The sequence below is a fragment of the Rhinoraja longicauda genome, chromosome 2, assembly GCF_053455715.1.
Source record: "Rhinoraja longicauda isolate Sanriku21f chromosome 2, sRhiLon1.1, whole genome shotgun sequence".
Classification (NCBI taxonomy): domain Eukaryota; kingdom Metazoa; phylum Chordata; class Chondrichthyes; order Rajiformes; family Arhynchobatidae; genus Rhinoraja; species Rhinoraja longicauda.
In genome coordinates, this window is record NC_135954.1 from 66197381 (window position 1) to 66222585 (window position 25205).

Here is a 25205-nt window from a genome sequence, read left to right on the forward strand (position 1 = left end):
ACTGTCAAATACCTTCAAATGGTATATATGCTCCTCTGTGTCAAGATCAATACATTTTGCTTTCTTCTTTATCGACATCACGGACAGCCCAACATCAATGCATCCATGAAGCTTTCCTTTTGGAATCTGTAAAATTAATTTTGTTAGCCGTTCAGAACCTGAACACTGGGTTAACTACCAGAATTTAAAGCTGTAAAAGCAAAAATCCGAACAACCCCCACCACTTCCAGGTTTTAATGGAGGCAGAAGGCAGTCCCATAACGGGTGATCCTTTAAACAGTTATCAGTTTGAATTAGTGTTTTAAGCTACCTTTTGCTCTCTAACTACAGATGGCTAATGTATCTAGCCCAGAAGAACTTGGCAGCTGAAACTAAAAAACAACTGAACCCATTATCAGGTTCCCAGGTGGCGGCGAACGATGACTGCCTCGCCGACAGTCTGTCTCGTCTTTTTCCTTCTTTGTTGTTTTTAGTCTGTTGTTAAATGTATTAGTGTATCTTTAATTGTATTATGTGGTGAGTGGGGGAGGGGGGGGGGGAGGGGGGGAGTGGGGCAACTTTTTTCGACCACAGAACAGTGAAAGTATAATCACCAGTGATTAAACTTTGGTCCAACATACAATAATTATGGGATACAGGCAAGGTCAGATTTGGGGAACACAATTCTAAAGACAGCCTTAAGACTGGAAGAGATTTATGAATATGTCGAGCAAGATTTGAACATTGGTGTATGAATGATAATTAAAATGTTTGGTGAACTGGAAGCTGCCAAGTTAGAATGTGCAAATTGCACTGTGTAATTTAGGATACATTAATTTATGAAGTTTGGAAGGCGAGAGACCAGCCAGGAACACTTTGAAATAGTTAAGCATTTACATAGTATCAGACAGGAGCCAGTTTTATGCTTTTCATAATGATCTTATTTGTAAATCCACAGTTCATGACATGGACAAAGGATATAAATTAAGAAAATGATTTTGATCACTCAAAAATAAAACTAGCACCTCTAAAAATATATTGGGATGACATATCATGGCAAGATCTACAAAAATACTCCTTCAATAGGATGTTCTCATACTCACGTCGGCCTGAGATTTTGCATACTTCAGGATTCCTTTCTCCAGGAAGAAGTAACGCTGAAATGAAAACAAGTGAAATTGTATTTAATGGAGGGTTATCTAATTAGGAAGTGAATAAAATTAATGCATTAGCTGAACAGCGCAGCACATCTTGCATCTGGGTCCCAATCAACAGAACATTCAAAGACCTTGTATGAAACATTTGTTTTCGCTCCAGAATTCTTTTCACAAGAAACTTAATCTATATCTGGTGCCAACCACGATCCTTGCAGAAGCTTTCCATTTCCGTCTTAGGCATGGATGGATGGATCAAGATAACAAGTCAGAATCAATCCTCCTTCCCACAAAGAGTCAAGAGTGTTTATGTTTATTATTGTCCCGTGGCAAGGTACAAAGAAAAGTTTTATTTTCCATGCCATTAGATCAGACATATGATCTATGCATAAACACAATCAAGTCAAACTCAAGTAGGTAGAATGATAATTGTCGCATGCCCAGAGAATAGAACAGTGAAAGTCTTGCTTGTGTCAACCTTTATAAGCACATTAATGCCAAAACACAAAAAATATATACTGTAAACAATAATAGACAATAGACAATAGACAATAGGTGCAGGAGTAGGCCATTCAGCCCTTCGAGCCAGCACCGCCATTCAATGCGATCATGGCTGATCACTCTCAATCAGTACCCCGTTCCTGCCTTCTCCCCATACCCCCTCACTCCGCTATCCTTAAGAGCTCTATCCAGCTCTCTCTTGAAAGCATCCAACGAACTGGCCTCCACTGCCTTCTGAGGCAGAGAATTCCACACCTTCACCACTCTCTGACTGAAGAAGTTCTTCCTCATCTCCGTTCTAAATGGCCTACCCCTTATTCTTAAACTGTGGCCCCTTGTTCTGGACTCCCCCAACATTGGGAACATGTTTCCTGCCTCTAATGTGTCCAATCCCCTAATTATCTTATATGTTTCAATAATACAATAGGTTATCAATTATACGAGCTAACCAGATTGCTATATCATTAAACTGCAAGCATACATCATTCCTGATAGCGGTATACAATGGGAAAAGCCTGCAGATGTCAAGGTTACTGAAGTTGTGAAGGATTAGAAGGATTGACAGGAGTGGCACAATGATGCAGCGTTAGAGTTGCCGCCTTACAGCACCAGCACCTGGGTTGGAACCCAACTACAAGTGCTGTCTGTACGGAGTTTGGATTTTTCTTCCTGTGACCACATGGGTTTTCTCCAGGTGCCTCCCACACTCCAAACATGTACAGGTTTGTAAGTTAATTGGCATTGGTAAAATTGTAAACAAATCCGTCCCTAATGTGTAGGATAGTGCTATTGTATGGGGTGATCGCTGGTCGGCGCGTACTCGGTGGGCCAAAGGGCCTGTTTCCGCACTGTACCACTATAGCCTAAAGTTAAATCAGGAGATTAAAGAAATCAAATATGATGCATTATTGAATTGAACTGGAGTAGGAATTAAAAAGTTAAAACTTTTTAACCAAGCTTATCCAAAATGTGGGTGAATGGCACAATTTCAGAGGGTTCACCACACACAGGTTCTTAAGTACCCGAGAGCGAGCATGCACATATCTATGAAGCATGCAGAATAGGTTAAGACTGTTTAAAAAGCAAATAGGACACCGATCTCTATAATGAACATGTATAATCTATAAACTAAAACTCTCATTTGTTTGTTCCTGAACTACAGCCAAAACGGTACATGATAGAGTGACAATTTTAGGCCCATCTGGGGAGAGGGGGGGGGGGGGGGAGAGGGGAGGGGTGAGGGGAGGGTGCTGCACCAATGCAGGAGAGGTTTGGGCACAACGGGTCTACTTGGTCTAGTATATTTTTAAAATATGGAGTACCACATCGAGGAAGTTGCATTAAGGCTTGGCAAAATTACTGTTTAGGCCAAAGTGGAGCTCGGTATCCAATTGGAGTACAAAAGGAAATAAATGCCAGTGTAATCTTAGAAATGCTGGGAAAATTATTTATCTGTAAAGGTTCAAGGGCAAAATATTGAAGCTACTAGAAAGTAGCTTCCAGGGCCTGATGGTCTGCATCCCAGGGTACTTAAGGAGGTGGCTCTAGAAATAGTGGAAGCATTGGAGATCATTTTTCAATGTTCTATAGATTCAGGATCAGTTCCTGTGGATTGGAGGATAGCAAATGTTATCCCACTTTTTAAGAAAGGAGGGAGAGAGAAAACGGGTAATTATAGACCAGTTAGTCTGACATCAGTGGTGGGGAAGATGCTGGAGTCAATTATAAAAGACGAAATTGCTGAGCATTTGGATGGCAGTAACAGGATCATTCCGAGTCAGCATGGATTTACGAAGGGGAAATCATGCTTGACAAATCTACTGGAATTTTTTGAGGATGTAACTAGGAAAATTGACAGGGGAGAGTCAGTGGATGTGGTGTACCTCGACTTTCAGAAAGCCTTCGACAAGGTCCCACATAGGAGATTAGTGGGCAAAATTAGGGCACATGGTATTGGGGGTAGGGTACTGACATGGATAGAAAATTGGTTGACAGACAGAAAGCAAAGAGTGGGGATAAATGGGTCCCTTTCGGAATGGCAGGCAGTGACCAGTGGGGTACCGCAAGGTTCGGTGCTGGGACCCCAGCTATTTACGATATACATTAATGACGTAGATGAAGGGATTAAAAGTTCCATTAGCAAATTTGCAGATGATACTAAGCTGGGGGGTAGTGTGAATTGTGAGGAAGATGCAATAAGGCTGCAGGGTGACTTGGACAGGTTGTGTGAGTGGGCGGATACATGGCAGATGCAGTTTAATGTAGATAAGTGTGAGGTTATTCACTTTGGAAGTAAGAATAGAAAGGCAGATTATTATCTGAATGGTGTCAAGTTAGGAGGAGAGGGAGTTCAACGAGATCTGGGTGTCCTAGTGCATCAGTCAATGAAAGGAAGCATGCAGGTACAGCAGGCAGTGAAGAAAGCCAATGGAATGTTGGCCTTCGTAACAAGAGGAGTTGAGTATAGGAGCAAAGAGGTCCTTCTACAGTTGTACCGGGCCCTGGTGAGACCGCACCTGGAGTACTGTGTGCAGTTTTGGTCTCCAAATTTGAGGAAGGATATTCTTGCTATGGAGGGCGTGCAGCGTAGGTTCACTAGGTTAATTCCCGGAATGGCGGGACTGTCGTATGTTGAAAGGCTGGAGCGATTGGGCTTGTATACACTGGAATTTAGAAGGATGAGGGGGGATCTTATTGAAACATATAAGATAATTAGGGGATTGGACACATTAGAGGCAGGAAACATGTTCCCAATGTTGGGGGAGTCCAGAACAAGGGGCCACAGTTTAAGAATAAGGGGTAGGCCATTTAGAACGGAGATGAGGAAGAACTTTTTCAGTCAGAGAGTGGTGAAGGTGTGGAATTCTCTGCCTCAGAAGGCAGTGGAGGCCAGTTCGTTGGATGCTTTCAAGAGAGAGCTGGATAGAGCTCTTAAGGATAGCGGAGTGAGGGGGTATGGGGAGAAGGCAGGAACGGGGTACTGATTGAGAGTGATCAGCCATGATCGCATTGAATGGCGGTGCTGGCTCGAAGGTCTGAATGGCCTACTCCTGCACCTATTGTCTATTGTCTATTGTCTAAAGCCGAACCAAAAAAAAGCAAAATATCAGCAAGCCAAGTAGCATCAATAGATCCTTTCATGGCTCTGACCTGCTGCATTTTTCCAGCATTTTCAGTTATGATTCGAACTAAGATTAAAATACTTCAGTTACATGAAAAAAATGAAAGAAACTGCAGTTGTTCGATATAAAGTTTGTATTGTAGCTTTGTTGTGTGAGAAACATGCTTTACAGGTTACTGAGAGAGCCTTACATTATTAGAAAAAGGGCCATATTTCATAACGTAAAGCTGCAGCATCTGTGCTTGCATCAGGAAATGCAAATTGAAAAGCGTTGACTTATTTACTTCCCCTCCACCTCCACACACACATTCTACGAGACATTTAATTACACATCTCAAATTTTTGGATAGTGATTATACGAATTCTGTAAAAAACAAATTTGCATAGCTCGCTTGGCCATAACATAGGGAATGCCTGAATTTGAATTTTCTAATGTGGCCCTTCTGGCACAGTGACACAGTATTTAGTGTTGTGGTCTCAAAACTCCAGAGACCGAAGCTGGATCCTGAGCTGGGATGGCATCTGGGTGGAACATGCACATTCTTTCTGTACCAGCATGGGTTTCATCAGAATCTAAAAAGATGCACTGTTGGAAGGTGAATTGGCTACTTTAAATAGCTCCTTGTGTAAGTGAGTGGCAGGAAAATCCATGAGGGACGCACACAGATACACAAAAATGGGATTATTGTAGAGGGTGCTTCATGATCGGCACATACACAGTGGGCCAAGGGGCCTGTTTCCATACTGGTTTAATAAAAGGAGGCATGAACCAAAAATGTCTCTTATTCAACCCTTGCATTCTCTCGCTTCTAATTATGTCAGAATTAATTTACAAAAATTAGCATTGATGCATCAGCAGTTTTAAAATGTCCAATGAAAAAGAATTGTATTAATCATTTTACTATTTTGAGACACTTCTATAATATTACAATGGTGATTCATTGCATTCCAGCATTGCTCTCCAATTTATACAGGAAGCATACCTTATGCCACCCTTTCATAGGCCACTTTCTTTTCTTCAGCATGTATCCTTCCTGCTTCTCTGGCTCCAGGATCGCACTTGTACTGTCTCGAAGTCCTTCCACAATCTCCCAGCTATCCTGCTCAACAAAAAAAAACGCAAAGAGTTCAAAACATTTCTAAAATGAACAATTCACAGTGTGCTGCAAAGTTCTACTCTATTTTTTTCCATTTATTCAATTTACGCAGTTCAGTTTAGTTTAGAGATCCAGCGTGGAAACTGACCCTTCGGCCCACTGAGTCCGCACCGACCAGCGATCCCCACACATTAGCACAAGCCTACGCACACGAGGGACAATTTACACTTATGTCAAGTATACAAACCCAAGCCAATTAACCTACAAAAATGTACGTCTTTGGAATGTGGGAGGAAACTTAAGATCTTGGAGAAAACCCACACGGTCACGGGGAAAACGTACAAACTCCGTACAGACAGCACCCGTAGTCGGGATCGAACCTGAGTCTCTGGCACTGCAAGCGCTGTGGTAGTAAGGTAGTAACTCTATCGCTGCACCATCGTGCCACCCTTTTGACTTCTTATTATGCACCATTTCCCCCCCCCCCAAATATCATAGGCAATTAAAATACAGATTTTAGCAACTTTTCATCATCGTTCAATGATACAAATGATTTATCAGTATTAAAACCTAAAATTTTTATAGGACTTTGATGAGGCCGAATTTAGAGCATGGCATGCAATTCTGGCCATCCCATTACAGGAGGCTTTGGAGAGGATGCAGAGGAGGTTCACAAGAATGCTGCCTGGATTAGAGGGTTTCAGCTACAAAGAGAGGTTTGATAGACTTGGAATATTTTCACAGGAACATCAGAGGTTGAGAGGAGACTTGATAGAAGTATATGAAATTATGAGATACATAGGTAGGGTAGATAGAATCTTTTCCCCTAGGGTGGAAATATCCAACACTAGATGGCATAGCTATAAGACAGGGGGAGCAAGTTTAATGGAGATGGAGATGTGTGGGGCAAGTTTTTTTAAAAGTAACACAGAGTGGTGGGGGCCTGGAACGTACTACCAGGGGTAGTGGTGGAGACAGATACAATTGTGGCATTTAAGAGGCCTTTCAACAGGCACATGGAAGTGCAGGGGAAATGCAACAGTACTAAAGCTACACAGTCACTTCACAAAAAATATTTAAGAAGAATTTCAGAACTGGAAACTGGTGTATGGTGGCGGGATGGTTGTGCTGCTACATTCATATTGCAGAAACCTGAATCAATGGCACAGAGTATGTACTGATGATTTAAATTCAAATTTCCTTCCACTTCATCATGGAAATAACAACTTTAAAACAAAATGAGCTAGCAAGTCATCACTACCTTCTTGGCACTCACTTTGGGTGACAATTGATCCATACTTTCTACACTTCAAAATTAGGTCTGAATTCTAAGGCTATTCAGCGGAATTTTTGCAGGCAGCCAGGCCTCAGTCGTGACTGGCAAGCAAGCCTCGACTTTGAGCTCAGCATCCCCAAGTTTAAATTGATTTAATTTTAAATAAAGTAAAATAAAATAACAATATAAACTCATGTTTAATGATGATTGATCCCCTCAAATGGTTGAGGTTGCTACTTTCACGCCAATCATGGCAGGCATAAAGCCAAGGTAATGGATGCAAAGTGCATTTGTTCTCTCAACACCATACAACCCTTAGCTGCCACAGGACCTGGATAACATTCAGTCAGATAAAGTAGCTGGCTGCACAACAACACTAATTATTAAGTCTTTCAACAATTATTCTACTTGAAACAAGCTACTCTACTGAATAAATATCTGTAAAATTTAGAAAGGTCAATTGGAAAAGTTGCAGAACCAAAAGTAAGAGTTCAGATTTTTCAAACATAATGTTTTAATTGATTAAACATTAAGATTTTTTAAAAATGTAGTCCTACTTTTCTCAGATTATTTCTGTCTGTGCCCCCCACAGTTTATCACTCAGCCAATTACACTACACATCTTACCAAATCTCCCCAGTGTGGTATGTGGACCATGAGTAGACTACTCTTGCTCAACTTCAGGGTATCAGTGACCACACAATATGCTTATAAGATGGGTCAAGATGACAGTAATGCCTTCTAATATCTCTTTACAATGAGTACTTCCACAAGAGCATGTGGAGGATGACAACAAAGGGGAATTTAGCATAAAACCGTTGGCCCACAGCAGCATAGAAAGGGTTTTGGCACAGAGCAAAGATTAGCAAGCTCAAAAGGTATGTAGGTTTGAAAAGGCACTTTGAAAGGTTCCAAAAATAAACCTGAAAATTATATACTAACGATTCTTCAGCAACATGATTTGGTGTTCTTTTGCACAAAATTAATCAGATGTTTCATTAAAATAACTTTCCACAATCACACATGTAGGGTTTTTATAAAGAGGTTCCATAAATAGCAAAATCCAAAATTTGAAAGTAATTGCTTTAAGTAGGCAATGCTACAAATAATTTTCTAAATGGGCAGAAAATCCAGAAATCGGAGGTGCAAAGGGACTTGGGCGTGCTGGTGCAGGATTCCCAAAAAGTTAATTTGCAAGTCGAATCGGTAGCAAGGAAGGCAAACGCAATGCTAGCATTTATTTCAAGAGGGCTAGAATACAAAAACAGGGATGTAATGCTGAGGCTCGAAAAGGTGCTGGTCAGGCCTGACTGTGAGTATTGTGGTTCCTGTACCAAAGAAGATGCGTCCCAGCTCCCCCAATGACTACAGACCGGTGGCACTGACTTCACACATCATGAAGTCCCTGGAGGGGCTGGTGCTCACTCCCCTGGCTAAATTCTACCTGGACCCCCTGCAATTCACTTACCAAACCAAGATGGGGGTTAAGGACGCCATCATCCACCTGCTCCAATGTTCCTATGCTCACCTGGATAAGCCGGGAAGCACTGTGAGAGTCATGTTTTGTGACTTCTGCAGTGCTTTTAACACTTCTAGGGAGCAAACTGAAGAAGATGCGAGTGGATGCTCCATTGGTGTCCTGGATGAACAACTACCTGACTGGACGACCACAATATGTCAGGCTACAGAACTGTGTCTCGGACATGGTGGTGAGCAACACATAGGGCCCACATGGGGACAGTCCTCTCTCTCTCTCTCTGCCTTCCAGTTTACCATCTACACTACGGACATCAGATATAACTCCGCCTCCTGCCACCTGCAGATGTTTTCAGATGACTCTGCAATTGTGGGATGCATCAGTGAGGGGAGACAAGCTGAATACAGAGGTGTAATCAATGATTTTGTTGTGTGGTGTGGACTGAATAACCTGCAGCTCAACACCGACAAGACCAAGGAGTTGGTGGTGGATTTTAGGAGGAGACAAACACCATCTCCACTCCTCTTAGGAGGAGACAAACACCACAGAGACAACACCATCTCCATCAATGGTGTGGATGTACAGTTTACCAGGGAGAACAAATACCTTGGAGTGTACCTTGGACAGTAAACTGGACTGGTCCAGGAACGCTGAGGCCCTGTACAAGAAGGAACAGAGCCGGCTGTACATTTTGAGAAGGCTTCGCTCCTTCAACGTCTGCAGTAAGATGCTGCAGATGTTCTACCAATTGGTGGTAGCCAGTGCCATCTTCTTCGCTGCCATGTGCTGGGGCAGCAGGGCGACGGCTGTGGACACCAATAGGATCAACAAACTCATCAGGAAGGCAGGCTCCGTCCTGGGGGCGGAGTTGGATTCATGGGAGATGGCCGTAGAGGGGAAGATGCTCCGCATACTGCAGAGCATCATGGACAATACAGCTCACCCCCTCCATGACACACTGGTCAACCTGAGGAGTACCTTCAGCAACAGACTGGTTCCATCAAGATGCAGGACAGAATGCCACAGGAGATCCTTCTTCTCTGTGGCTATCAACTCCTCCCACTTCTGTCGTGGGGTAGACTGGAGACTGACCCCCACCCCCACCTCCTCAATCTTTCCACATCCCCCAACCCTTTCCACTCGTCACTTTAATTTCATGTTTTGTGTTTTTTTATGACTGTTGGCAGAGCAATTTCCCTCCTGGGATAAATAAAGGTCTATCGTATTGTATCGTATTGTATCGTAATTTCGGGCACCATATCCGAGGGAGGATATGCTGGCTCTGGTGTGGGTCCAGAGGAGTTTACAAGAATGATCCCAGGAATGAGTGGGTTAACATATGATGGCACAGGGTCTGTACTCGCTAGAGTTTAGAAGGATGAGGGGGGGGGATGCCATTGAAACTTACCGAATAGTGAAAGGCTTGGAGAGAGTGGATGTGGAGAGGATGTTTCCACTAGTGGGAGAGGATGTTTCCACTAGTGGGAGAGTCTAGGACTAGTCATAGCCTCTGAATTAAAGGACATTCCTTAAGGAAGGGGATGAGGTGGATTTTCTTTAGTCAGAGGGTGGTGAATCTGTTGAATTCTTTGCCACAGAAGGCTGTGGAGGCCGTCAATGGATATTTTTAAGGCAGAGATAGATTCTTGATTAGTGTGGGTGTCAGGAGCTATGGCAAAAAGGTAGGAGAATGGGGTTAGGTGGGAGAGATAGATCAGCCATGATTAAATGGTGGAGTAGACGATGGGCCGAATGACCTAATTCTGCTCCTATCACTTATGACCTTATATACCACAGTCTTTCAATAAACAGACTGAACAGAGATCATTAATACAGTTCATACAATCTACCATGCAATTTGCAGGTTTCCCCATGTTGCATTATTAAGTCTGCAGATTACTGCAGGTGACTTTAAACCCAAATTAATTAGTCCATGGAATTATGATGTTGTCGCCATTAAGGAGCTCAATGTTCCAGGGTTTTGGTGTTTCAGACACGATGAAGAGTGCGGTACAAGAGGCATTATTTATTGGAGAGAATATCAGCTGCAATTGGAAAGGACATACTGGAGTGGTTATCTACCAGGCGAAATGGGTGGAGCACGAAAATAGGAAAGGTGTGATGACTCTGATGGGATTAGAAGGGACAGATTTTTTAAAAAGTGTATCCAAGGTGGTATCTTAAAACAGTATGTGGATAGTCCAATTTGAGGAGGGACCGTACTGGAAAGGAAACAAGCCTGACTAAGTGACTGGCTTTTCAGTGGGAAAACATTTTGTAATAGTGATCACAACTCCATATGTTTTAAGATAGTTATGGACAGGGAAGTCTGGACCTTGCGGGAGATACTAAATTGAGGGAGGGCAAATTGCAACATTATTCAGCAGGAAATATAGGCTGTTAATTAGGAGCGGCTGTTATTAGGCAAGTCCGCATCTGATATGTGGGAATTGTTTAAATACCAACTGATCAGAGTTCAGGTGTTCTGGAACTGCGTGTGTCAGTAAGGAGGCTAGCAAGGTAAGGGAACTGTGGAGGAGGAAAGAGGCTGTAAAGTTGGTCAAAAAGAAAAAAGGAAGTGATTGCAAGGTTTAGGAAGATGAAATCAGACAAGGCCTTTGAAAGAATAAAGCAGGAAAAACTCATCAGGGAATTAGAAAGGCCAGAAGGGACTAAGAAATTTCATAGGCTAGTCAGATTAAAGAAAATTACAAAGCTTTTTATATGTACATTAAAAATAAGAGGGTAACTAGGGAGAAGGTAGGACCATTCAAAGACAGGGGGAATTTATGCATGGAATCAGAGGATGCAAGCATGGTACTAAAGAAGTACTTTGCATCAGTTTTCACTAAAGAGAAGAATAGCGAGATCAATGTGGGGTATGCCAATATGCTCGGGCAGTTTGAGATCAAACTGGAGCATTTATTTATTTATTTAAGCCTTTATTGTCATTGTACTTAAAGATACAACGAAATTAGGAGAGCTACTCCTGATCAGTGCAACCTGGGCCTGATGGGATACATCTCTGGTTATTAAGAGTGCCTAGAGAAATCATTCCAGAGGCCTTGCCAAAGATCTTTGTATCCTCCATAGCCACAGACGATATCCCAACAGACAGGAAAAGGCTAATACTGTTCCATATTTTAAGAAATGAAGTAGGAAACGATAATGTAGAGAATTATAGGCATGTGTGCCTCAGATCAGTGTCAGGGACAAAATTGCAGAGGACTCTTTGGGATAGGAATTTCTCTTACTTGGAAGAGGATGGGCCAATTGGGGGTAGTCCTCATTGGCTTTATCTGGGGCAGGTTATGTCACGATTCATATTTTTTTGGTGACAAAGACGATTGTAGGGCAGTGGATGTTGTCTATGTGGATTTTAGTAAGGCATTTAATAAAGTCCCTCATCCCTATACAGGTCCAGTATAAGATGTACAGAATCCATGATTACTTGATCGTAATCATCAGACTACATCAACATTGGTGGAGTTGCAAACAGTGAAAAGATAACCTGAGATATAGATCAATTATATATATGGGCAGAGAAATGGTAGTTGTAGTTTAATCCGAGCAAGTACGAGGTGTTGCACTTTGGGAAGTCAAATCCAAGGGGAAAATATAGAGTTAATAACAAAATGCTTCACAGCTTTGATGTGCAAAGGGATCTTGGTTTAAGTCCATAGCTGCCTGAAAATGACAACACCAGTAGACAGAGCAGCAAAGAAAGCATATGTGATGTTTACCTTCATCGGTTAAGCCATTGGGTATGGAAGTCAGGAAGTCATGTTGCACCTTTATAAATTTTTTTGTTATGCCACATTTGGAGTATTGTGCACAGTTCTGGTTGCTCATTACAGGAAGGATATGGAAGCTTTGGAAAGGGTGAAGTTTACTAGGATGCTGCCTGGATTAGAGGGCATTATCTATAAGGAGAGATTGGACAGATTGTTTTCACTTGAGCATCCGAGGCTGAGGGAAGACTTGAAAGAGGTATATAGAATTATGAGGAGCATAGACATAATAGATAGTCATAACCTTTCCCCCAGCATGGAAATACCAAATGCAAGAGAGCATTACTTTAAGGTCAGAGGGGGGAAATGTAAAGGAGATATTTGGGGCAAGTTTGTTTTACGCAAAGAGTGGTAGGTTGACTGATCATCTGTCACGGTGGCATGGAAACAGAAAGAGGCTTTTATAGAGGCACACACATATGCAAGGAATGGAGAAATATGGGTTACAAGCAGGCAGAAGGGATTACTTTAATTTGGCATCATGGGTCAAAGGGCCTGTTTCCGTGCCGTGCTATTCTATGTTCTAAAACAACACATCTACAGTTAACTTTAAGGGCAATTGTATGTGCGTGTGGTACAGGTATGGCACTAAATTGTAGCTGTGGCTCAATGCCAATTTATGCAATCCAAGAGCAACAAGGGAATATACAGTACCTGCCGAACATCTTGCTTAAAAGAGCTGCTGGAACTACGGGTTGGAGTTAATAGTTTCTGTGAGACTGTAGACATTTGTTCATTGCTGTTCTTCATATTATGGATGTTCACTGGAACCACTCAAGAAACACAACCTTATGTCGCTTTGCTTTAAAGTCAACAGCAAGGATCACCCAGTGGTTAATGTAGCCAAGTCCCGAGTCTGTGGTTCATTACTGTTCATTTCATCCTGGAAAGTAAATGCACATTTTAAATTTCAAGAATTGAAAAGTTACTTCTCAAGACGGTTCATCGCATCATTATATATCTGTCAACATCCATCATTCCCAAACTATTTACAATCCGGTACGACCAGACTGCCAAGTGCTCTGGAGTACATTTGATCAGGTTAAATGGACAGTGCACACAGTTTGGCCTCCAGATCTCCATTTACCACAGCCAGGATTCTCCACAATGTCATGTTAAGCACTGGAAGGCAATGCAACCTGTGCAATGTTATTTTCTGAAATACGTTTCAGTGACCAGAAGTGCACCAAACCTTGCAGACTCTTTCAAAATAATTGTTAAAAATCTCACTCATCAACAGAAACAGGTTTTCGCAGTTGCATTTTATTTCAATTTAAAAGACTTTATAGAGACCAAAAGATGAAGCATCTTAATTCACAAGTTATAGGAGTAGAATTAGGCCATTCAGCCCATCGACTCAACTCCGCCATTTAATCATGGCTGATCTCTGCCTCCTAATCCCATTTTCCTGTGTTCTCCCCATAACCCTTGATACCTGTTCTAATCAAGAATTTGTCTATCTCTGCCTTAAAATACCCACTGACGACCTCTACAGCCCTCTGTGGCAATGAGTTCCCCAGATTAACTACCCTCTGACAAAAGGAGTTCTTCCTCACCTCATTTCTAAAAAGCGCCCTTTAATTTGGAGGCTATGACCTCTGGTCCTAGACTCTCCCACCAGTGGAAACATCCTTTCCACATCCACTCTATCTATGCCTTTCATTATTCTATAAGTTTCAATGCGGTCTCCCCTCACCCTTCTAATCTCCAGTGAGATGAGGCCAGTGCTGTCAAACGCTCATCATAAGCTAACCCACTCATTCCTGGAATCATTCTCGTAAACCTCCTCTGGATCCTCTCTGGAGCCAGCACATTCTTCCTCAGATATGGAGCCCATATTTGCTCACAGTACTCCAAATGCGGCCTGACCAGCACCTTACCCTCTCCTGCACCTGATATTTGAAAACTTGCAAGTCAAAATATATTGATTTTTCCAGCAACTAAAATACTTTTGATATCTGCAAACTGAACTCAATGCACAGTATTCAAGATGTACTGTCTGAAACATCTCCCTCCATAGATGCTGCCCGTCTCCCTGCCGAGAGTCAGAGTCATAGAGATATACAGCATGAAAACAGGCCATCTGGCCCAATTGTCCACACCAAGCAATTGTCCAAACTGAACTAGTCCTACTTCCTGTGCCTGGACCACATCCCTCCAAAGCTTTCCTATTCATGTACTATGTCCATGTCATAATTGTACCCATTTCCTCTGGCAGTGTGTGCCAGCAGCTCATCACCCCGTGTGAAAACGTTACCACTCTCATGTCCCTTTTAAATATTTTCCCTCTCATCTTAAATGCAGGACCTCGTCTCCCTGGTGAAAAGACTGCAATTCACCTTATCTTTGCTTCTCTTAATTTTTATATACTTCTACAAGGTCATTCCTCAGCCTCCTGTGGTCCAGGGGGGAAAAAACCTTAGGCTATCAAGCCTCTCCTTACAACTCAAAGTACAACTTGATATGGCCAAAGCTGGCAACATAAAATCTAGTTCTCTTTCCAGTTTAATGACATTCAACCTGTAGCAGGGCAAATGGAGATGCATGCAGTACTCCAAATGCGGAGCAAGTAACACCTTGTTCCCCTCAGTCCCTGTTCTACAAATGTTTCCCAGTACATCCTGCTACAATGCAATTCTTGTCCCGATTAGTTTTACCAAAACATCACAGATTGTATTTAATTGGAATCTGCCATTCCTCAGTTCAATAACTCCAGTTTTAGCCTTTTCACTTTGTAATATGATACGTTCAGGTTAACCTAACTTTAACTCTATTGCATAATTTACCAATGATAAAAGCTTAAGTTTAAAGTTAGCCTGCACTTTAGGCAGTGTTCCATGCTCATAAGGAAAATTAAAGCAAAATATCCAGGACAATCTATCTTAAACTCTCTTGAATAGCACGCACAAACCTACCCTGATATTAAGTGAATGAGTGATTTGTTTTATTTGAGGGAATGATTGATGCATTTTTTAAATCTACAGTCTGGGAAAAATATTAAGATACAAAATCCTGCAAAAAACCTAAAGAAAGGTTACGCGTTGGAACACTCCAAATATGTTATTATGTGTCATATTATGGTAGCTGTAATTGTCAGTGTCCTCACTTGAAACAGCGTACTACAGACACTGGTCAGAATATTTTCAAATAATGATATTTGCAGTGCAGAATAATATTTCAGTTCACCTTTACCAAATCATTTTATTGCATATCAACACCAAATTAAAGAGTTTTTTGAGGGTGAATAATTTGTAATCAGAGATACTGCACAGAAGCAGGCCTTGAACATCTCAAGTCAAGTCTATTTGTCACATACACATACAAGATGTGCAGTGAAATGAAAGGTCACCCACAATCCAGCAATAAGACCAATAAAAATAAGCAATTTCACACACAATCACAAACCAACACAAAACAAAAAAAAGAAACATCCATCACAATGAGTCTCCTCCAGTCACCTCCTCGCTGTGATGGAAGGCCAGAATGTCTTTTCTCTTCCCCTGCCGTCTTCTCCCGCGGTCAGGCTGTTGAAGTAGCCACGTTCCAGGCTGCGCCGGACAGTGAAAGGTCCGCAGTTGGCTGACCCAAGCCCCGCGATCCGGGGCGGGCGAAGACGCGCTGCGATGTCGGCCCCCACCCAGGGAGCTGCGAGCTACCGATATCCACGCAGCCCGCGGCCGAAGCCTCCGAAGACGAGTCGCAGCCGCTCCCACAGCGCTACCACAGCCTCCGAAGGCAGCCAGCTCCGCAGATGGTAAGTCTGGTCCATGGGCTCTGCGAACCAGAGCCCAGGTGGTCCCAGGTGGAGGCCGCCAGCTCCAAGTGTTTGGCCGATGGTAGGCCTCAGCCCGAACGGAGACACAACCCAGAAAAAAGGTCGGGTCTCCGTTCGGAAGAGACAATTTTACAGTTTTCCCCCCCCCCACACATAGTACACAACCACAAAAAACACATCACATCTACACACTACAATCAAGACAAAAAACAACAAAATACACAAAAGACAAACGGACTGCAGGTGAGCCGATATATATATATATATATATATATCCGTATGTAAATATATGTTTTTCTGTGATTTTGCCAAAACGGTAAACCATAGCGTCACAATTTTTGCGCCACCTTAATCACCACTCTCACGGCGACTTTTTTTAACAAGTTTTATTTAAATCGGCCACTCTCCTCCTCCTCACGCTCCGCCATCTTGTGCATGCCTCCCGCCGCCGCACTGCTGGCCTCGAGTAGTCCCAGCTCCGCCGGGCCCAGCCGCCGCCGCTCGCCTCGAGTAGTCCCAGCTCCGCTGGTTGTTTCCGAAATACAGCCAAAACAGTACACGATAGCACAACAATTTTAGGGGCACCTTAATCATCATTCGCCTGTGGTGTGCAGTATGAAGTTTTGTTATATTTTAAAAGTTATTCACTTTATAAACATTAATAAATCGCTCCCACTTGCCGTACCTAGCAGCCGTGCCTGCGCAGTTGGGGGAGGGTTGCCAGACCCGGATCCTGCTGTGCGCTTTTGGAGTGGGGGAGGGGAGGGTGCTAGACCAATGCAAGAAAGGTTTGGACCCAGTGGGTCCACGGGTTGTCTAGTTTACACTAATCCCATTTCATTTTTTTTCCACATGTTAATTAACTGTTGCCCTCACACACACACACACACACACACCTAGGGCAATTTACGAAAGCATTTTAATCTACTAGCCCACGTCTTTGGGATGTGGGAAGAAACTAGAGCACCCGGAGCAAGCACCGTTCCACATAGACAGCACCTGAGATGAAGGTTGAACCCGTTTCTGATAATGCAACGCAGCAGCTCCACTTGTGGCATAAAACTGCTGCCTCTGCAGCTTGTCACAGTAATTTTACGCACAGAGTGAAATTGTATGGAGATGGACAAGGGGTTCTGGAATGTTTTCATGTGACATTGTGTTTTACAGCCTGAACCATAGCAAATATGGAGATAAGGAATGGTGACACCAGCATTTCCAATTATTTACTGCCAAAAGAAAATGAATACAATTAAAAGGTTAAATAATGAAAGAGAGCTTTGGGGGCAGAGAAATACTGCGTATCTATTTGGCGATACAAATGGTTTTATCGAGAAGAGTATTTCAAGCAGTTTTTCAAAATACTTACAAAATTTAATTTTGAAAATATTATACATGTTTAATTTTAAAAGTTGCACCCAGAAGTGCATAATTCAAACAGCTCCATAAATACTGAATTTATGCTGCTCAAATGTCTTCATGTCAAAAATATTAGAACCTGTGGTATCCAATGCAAGTTGGCAAGCTAGATGCAAAATTGTCTTGAGGTAGACATTGCTTCAAAATTTTGACCCTAAGACAGTGAAGGCGTCAGGGTGGCAGGAGTTCAACTTCTATGTGGTGATGTTACAATAGTTTTGCTGCCATTCTTCTTCTATCTGGTAGAAGTGGAATTGGTACGTGTTGCCAGGTGTCTTGGCATCTGCACGAGGTACAAAACTGCTGCAGTCTGAAGAAGGGTCTCGACCCGAAAAGTCACCCATTTCTTCTCTCCTGAGATGCTGCCTGACCTGCTGAGTTACTCCAGCATTCTGTGAATAAATACCTTCGATTTGTACCAGCATCTGCAGTTATTTTCTTACATTAAACTGCTGCTATTTTGCATTGATGAAGTGGGTGAATGATTGTGGATGGGGTGTCTATCAAGTGGGCTGCTGTGTCTTGTGTGATAGAGCTTTGAGTGTTGTTGAAGCTGCACTCATCCAGGCCAAGAACCACGATGGCATGGGAGGCTACAGATTGTGCTGGTAAATGGGATTAGTAGAGATAGATACTTGATAGTTGGCATGGGCAAGGTGGGCTGATGAGACTTAACTGACTGCAGTGCAGTTTTTGTAATCAAAAATGTTGGCCAGCATGCCCAACATTCCTTGCAGTTGGTGTCTATGGCAGATTGTCATCCTAAAAGCTGCTTAAGCTGTTTAAGGGCCTGACCTTAATCTTTCTTGCACATTATTATTATTTTTTTTTTAATGGAAATCTGATTCTTATCTTTTCCTGCCATTACAAAAAGAGCATGATGAGTGTCTGTCACGGTGCCCAGGGTTCAGCAGAAATGTCTGACCTTGAGCAAAAGATGGAATTTGTTTCTGCCCTTTGCCTCTATCCTCACCAACAATCACTGGGCATTTGAACTTAGTGCAGACAGACATTGACCCAAATCTCAAATCATTGCAATCCTTGGAACTTATCCCCTGCTTAGCCTTGCAATTGTTGTACACCTCACCTGTGTTGGACAACCGTAACGGTCAGTAGAGCATTTGAGTTATTCAGCAGGGTGCTTTGTCTACAAATAGAGTTGTTTCAAATGTAGTTTCTCTTTGCACTTCAATATATATGTGAACAAAACATCTTACAACTAAACATTAAACTTATTGCCGTAATGTCCAGCAGTCAAACATGATACGAAATGTACTACAATTGAAGGAACTATCTACTAGAGTTAGATATGGTACTCTCTCAGTTAGACTACATTCATAGAAACATAGAAAATAGGTGCAGGAGTAGGCCCTTTGAGCCAGCACCACCATTCAATATGATCATGGCTGATCATCCAAAATCAGTACCCCGGACCATATCCCTTGATTCCCTTAGCTGGGCTGGAGTTCCAGAGCCCCGGCCGCAGGTTGCAAATTCAACCCACCAATCGGCCGTGGAAGTCTCGATGAGGTTGAGATTGGCTGCCTTGCCCAGCCTGGGTGCCACATTTTCGGGGAGACTTCCAGGGCAGGGGAATTTCTCGTGATACCCCTAGCAACCTCTGGTGGAACCCTAGTGTTCATTACAAGTCGAAACATCGCTTCTTTTCTTTTTTTTCCCGATCTGATTTCTCCGTGGGTAAATGCGATTTTGGCAGAGTGAAAATCAAGGAAATCATGCAAAAAGCGCGGAAAATGGATTTTAAAAACGTGGAAACCCGCGGAAACACAGAAAATTCACATGCCTGGGCCATGATGTTTTGAGTTATAGTGATGGGTAAATAGGCAAAATTATTGAAGATGGCCTGGCCTTTAATGGTGTTAGAGATAGAAATTCATAACAAGCAGAATTAAACTGGGAACGTGCACATCTATAAATGTAGAAAACAAAATGTTAATTGGAGCATCGGGAGGTTTTCTGAAATACTGACTGTTCAGCTGGAGGTTGGAAAACTGCCATGGAGACAGACAACAGCACTATTATTTACACAAGCAGTTTCCATTAACAAAGTTTGTAGTGGAAATAAAATCTCAAAGTGCTGCAAAAACATACAGCAACCGAAGATAGATTTTGAAATCAAGATGTACAAGATCAATATCAAGAGATGTTACTTTTGGCTAAAATATTCCCTGCAACTAAAACCAAAATCGCAGTAGAAATCCATTAAAGAAATAAAAAATATATACCTATGGCAACAAAACAAGGTATAAAATGTACTCCTGAGGTTTCAATTACAATTAAAACATAAAGTACGTGCTATAATACCAGGATAAGCACTCAACTAAGAAAACCATGCATAAAGCCAAGGTACTATCAAAACTGATTATACCAATTTATGATAAGGACAATAACTAACTCCATATGCAATAAACAGCTACCTACAATTTTTTTTTAAACTGATCATGTAGATGCAAGCATATCATTGGGGTTATCAAGTGGGCACCTCCCTTCACTGGCGTTTCATTGAGTTCGGCTCACGATACCTCGGGAAGGCTCAACAGTTAGTTCTGGAGTTCCAGACCACCCCCCTCAGATGCTGAACACTCGCTTCCTATTTTCTACATTTCCTAACCCATCATCACTCGAGATGCAAGAGTCTCTTGCCCAGATGACAGTCCCGCCATCCCGGGAATTAACATCGTGAACCTACGCTGCACTCCCTCAATAGCAAGAATGTCCTTCCTTAAATTAGCAGACCAAAACCCATTCTTTCATCATATGTCAATCCCCCCCATATTATTTTTTATTTCATATTTCATATACAGCGCGGAAACAGGCCTTTTCGGCCCACCAAGTCCGCACCGCCCAGTGATCCCCGCACATTAACACTATCCTACACACACTAGGGACAATTTTTACATTTACCCAGTCAATTAACCTACATACCTGTACGTCTTTGGAGTGTGGGAGGAAACCGAAGATCTCGGAGAAAACCCACGCCGGTCACGGGGAGAACGTACAAACTCCTTACAGTACAGCACCCGTAGTCAGGATCGAACCTGAGTCTCCGGCGCTGCATTCGCTGTAAGGCAGCAACTCTACCGCTGCGCCACCGTGCCACCATCTCGGGAATTAACCTGGTGAACCGATGCGGCACACCCTCAATAGCAATAATGTCCTTCCTCAAATTTGGAGACCAAAATTGCACACAATACTCCAGATGTGGTCTCACCACGGCTCTATACAACTGCAGTAGGACCTCCTTGCTCCTAAACTCAAACCCTCTCGCAATGAAGGCCAACATGCCATTAGCTTTCTTCACTGCCTGCTGTACCTTCATCCTTTCTTTCAGTGACTGATATACAAGGACACCCAGGTCTCGTTGTACCTCCCCTTTTCCTAATCTGACACCATTCAGATAATAATCTGTCTTTCTGATCTTGCCACCAAAGTGGATAACCTCACACTTATCCACAATATACTGCAACTGCCATGCATCCGCCCACTCACCCAACCTATCCAAGTCACCCTGCAGCCTCACCACATCCTCATCACAGCCCACACTGCCACCCAGCATTGTCATCCGCAAGCTTGGAGATGTCACATTTAATTCCTTCGTCTAAATCGTTAATATATATTGTAAATAACTGGGGGCCCCCACAGTTCCTCCCCCCACCCCCACTCCCCTCCCCCCACCCCCTCTCCCCCATCCCTGCCCTCCCCCTACTCCAGCCCCACTCCCCTCCCCACTGGCCCTCACACCCTCCCCCATCCCTGCCCCTCCCCTTACTCCAGCCCGCACCCCCATTCAACCACCCCAACGCCTCTTAACATCAACGGGCCTCACGCTATGCGGCGGGGCCAGGCGAGCGGCATGTGTTTTGCGGAAAAATGTGAGACGAAATTGGAATGGCGGAAATTAAATAAGAAAGCAGAAACTTTCCGCCAAATTCAGAAGGGTTGGGAGGTCTGTATAATTCCCCATTTTCTCTCTCCCTCCTTTCTTAAAAAGTGGAATTACATTGGCTACCCTCCAGTCCACAGGAACTGATCCAGAGTTGAAGGGTCTCGACCCGAAACGTCACCCATTCCTTCTCTCCTGAGATGCTGCCTGACCTGCTGAGTTACTCCAGTATTTTGTGAAAAAATACCTTCAATTTGTACCAGCATCTGCAGTTATTTTCTTACACCATTGCATCCACGATTTCTAGGGCCACCTCCTTGAGTACTCTGGGATGCAGACCATCAGGCGCTAGGGATTTATCTGCCTTCAGTCCCAACAGTTTATCTAACACCATTTCCTGACTAATGTGGATTCCCTTCAGTTCCTCCCTCACACTAGATCCTCGGTCCCAAGTATTTCTGGGAGATTGGTTCTGTCTTCCTTAGTGAAGACAGAACCAAAGTACTTGTTTAACTGTTCTGCCATTTCCTTGTTTCCCCATTATAAATTCACCTGTCTCTGATTGTAAAGGACCTACATTTGTCTTCACAAATCTTTCCCTTTCTACATATCTAAAAAAGTTTTTAAAGTCAGTTTTTATATTCCCCACAAGCTTTCTTTCACGCTCTTTCTCCCCCCTCTTAAATAACCCCTTTATCTTCCTCGGTTGAGTTCTAACGTTCTCCTAGTCCTCCGGTTTGCTGCTTCCTCTGGCCAATTTATATGCCTTTTCCTTGGATTTAACATTATCCTTGATTTCCCACGTTAACCACGGTTGAGATGCCTTCCCTGTTTTATTTTTTAACCAATCAGGGATGAACAATTTTTGGAGTTCATCCACGTGGTCTTTACATCTTTGCCATTGCATAAGCACAATCAACCTTTGAAGTGTAATTTGCCAGTCTATCCTAGCCAATTTCCGTCTCATACCTTCAAAGTCTCCTTTCTTTAAGTTAGTGCTGTCTCAGATACCAGGGTTACCAAATATAATTTTTGCGATAATTTGCCCTCACTATTAAGTTCAGGTGTGGTAATTACACATTTTTGCTGAATGTTGTGTCTGAGATGGAAAATGCTTTAATCTGAAAGATCCAGCAAGTGCATGGCTGACAATATTCTGTGAAGAATCTGACTTTCATCAACCCTTTTATGGAGGCTTTGCACACCATTTATTTTTAAAGATGGTATGAACATAATGACTGCTTGTGACTGTGTAGAGAGTGCCGGGTCAATGCTTACCTGACACTATGCACATTAAACAAGCATTTTGTTCTTCATCAGTTGCAATATTTGTAAACGACATGTAGCTCTCAGTACTGGAAAAATGCCATGATTAGATATTAAAGTCATGTACTCTGGAGAATATGCCTTGTTCCAGAAGGAAGTGAAGAGGAAAGGTCACCCTTTTATCTCTGTTGCAAATCTGCTTCCATGTGTGAAGACTCCCACTGTCTGCTGGTGGGCAAAACAATCTCAATTCAAAATCTGTGTGGAATTGTGTTTGATAATCAAGTGTGCTGAATGAATGGAGTGGCAGCAGATTGGGTGGCGGGGGATGGGGTGGTTAAGGAGGCAGACAGTAAAGGTGCACATTGTTTGACTAAACTACTTAACTCTGACCCAAAGAATACGACCATTCAACCGCAGAAACACAGGACATTTTGTCTCTTCCAATTAATTCCCAAATATTAATGTTGCAATCAATTAATTCTAGCAGGAACAGAATCAACAGACCAAAACGCAGTGCTAGAGTGACTCAGCAAATCAGGCAGCATATGAGACGGGTATGGACAGGCAACATTTCTGGTTGGGAGCCGCTTTCAGACTGATTATCGAGCAGAAAGGTGATATGGACGGGTCAAAGATTGGCCAGTGATAAATGCATACAGGTGGGGTGTAGGGTTTGATTGGTGGATGGGTGGACAAGTGCTAGAGATTTTTAAAAAAAGGTGTCAGATAGGAGAGAAATGTAAAGCCAAGGGGAGGCAAGAAGGAAAGGGGGGCTGGACAGTGAGAGAAATGGGTAGGCACTGGGCACTGGGGTCGGGGGGCAGGGAACAGAGAATTTAATGTTCATATTGTTGGGCTACAAGTTACTCAAGCAGAAGGCATTGTTGTTCCTCCAGTTTGTAAGTGGCCTCACTCTGGCAATGGAGAGGCAGGCCAGAATGATCAGTGTGTGTATGGAAAGGGGAGTTATAGTGCTGAGCAACTTGATGGACAAGCGCAAGTGTCATTGCAGACCTGTCGCCTAGACTATGCTTGGACTCGCCCATGTAAAGGAGGACAGATCGCAACGACTGAATGCAGTAGATGAAGTTAGAGGAGGTGCATGTGAATCTCTGCCTCACCTGGAAAAGCTGCAGGGGTCCCTGGATAAATATGAGGGAAGAGGTACAAGGACAGGTGTCACATTTCCAGCACTTGCAAAGGAAAGTATTGCGGGGTGGAAGAGGACACAGTTTGAGTGGGATGAGATGAATGAACGAAGGAGTTGCGGATTGAGTGGTTTCTGGAGAAAGTGGAAATGGGTAGGGCTGGGGAGATGCGACTAGTTGTGAGATTGTATGGAAATGTGAGAGAATGTGCTGGATGAGGAGGCTGGTGGGGAACTTTATCCTTGGTAGCTTACAACCCAACAATATGAACATGGAATTCTTCAATTTTAAGTAACAAATATGCTTCATAAATTAAAACATTTAACCCGACCCATAATATTATTTGCCTCAAATAACCCAGCAACTAAAGGCTTTTTTCACCTTCGCATTTCTTTTGGAATTTAAAAGAACCAATTAGTAAGAGAGAAAAGGAAGCTTTCAAATTTCAAATGCAGAACCCAAATACCGATCATATCAATGCATCATGTCAGCTTTGAAAAGAAAACTGGCTTTGAAAAGAAAAGAAAAATGTAAGGAACAAAGATTTGATACTTTTGCCAATAATAGTTATAGGAGGATATCAAAACAAAGCATCAAATCTAATACTTCTGATATTTATAAGCCAATAGTTCCTTCCGATCTTTGTTAAAATGAAAATGTAATGGAACTTTTTCACCTGCAAAGGGAATGCAGAACTTGCAATACAATACAGCCTGCTAGCCTCATTTTTTATTTTATATCCCACACACATCGAGTTTGAATGAAATATTGCCAGTATGTCAAGGGAGTAAACCTCCTTACACATTGCTGTATGTGTGGATTCATGAAATTCATTCTTGGCCAGAGGCCTTTTTGAAGAAACCAGTCTGCTACAGCTCTGACACTTTAAACCTATTGCTATTCCTTTCCTTCCATCCAAAACAAAGCAACAAAACAAAAAATCTCAGCAGGACTTTTTCCTATGTTTATTTTTATCATTCTTTCAAAATGTGGTCACAGGTGCACCTGTTGCAACAAATGGAAATGTCACACAGGCTTTTGAACTGCGTGACTGGGTATTTCAGGGGGTATTGAAAAGTTGGCCTTATTACAGTGGGTCTAGTCAGATGAGACAAATTTAGGAGATGACCTTCCCTAAGTGAATTTATAACTTGGTTATTACATGGCTACACTGACCGGATCAATTTTTTAAAATTCCACTTCTATTTACATAATCTTTTCTGCAACTGCCAGGGTAATTTCTCCAGGCCTCTGGATTTCCAGTCCTGCAATACATCCATTTCTATAAAAATTGAGCA

At 42.7% G+C, this 25205-nt stretch overlaps 1 protein-coding gene across 1 annotated transcript in view; it reads right to left on the reverse strand.

The window, feature by feature from the left end:
• The window catches only part of osbpl3b (oxysterol binding protein-like 3b), a 131494-nt gene that overhangs the window by 78823 nt on the left and 27466 nt on the right, over positions 1–25205 (reverse strand). Inside the window, exons 2-5 of the mRNA XM_078420333.1 lie at positions 13050–13278; positions 5739–5855; positions 1083–1136; positions 13–126 (exon numbers count right to left, since the gene is read on the reverse strand). Coding sequence (XP_078276459.1) covers positions 13–126; positions 1083–1136; positions 5739–5855; positions 13050–13145 — 381 coding nt within the window. The 5' untranslated portion in view covers positions 13146–13278. The remainder of the gene's footprint in view (positions 1–12; positions 127–1082; positions 1137–5738; positions 5856–13049; positions 13279–25205) is intronic.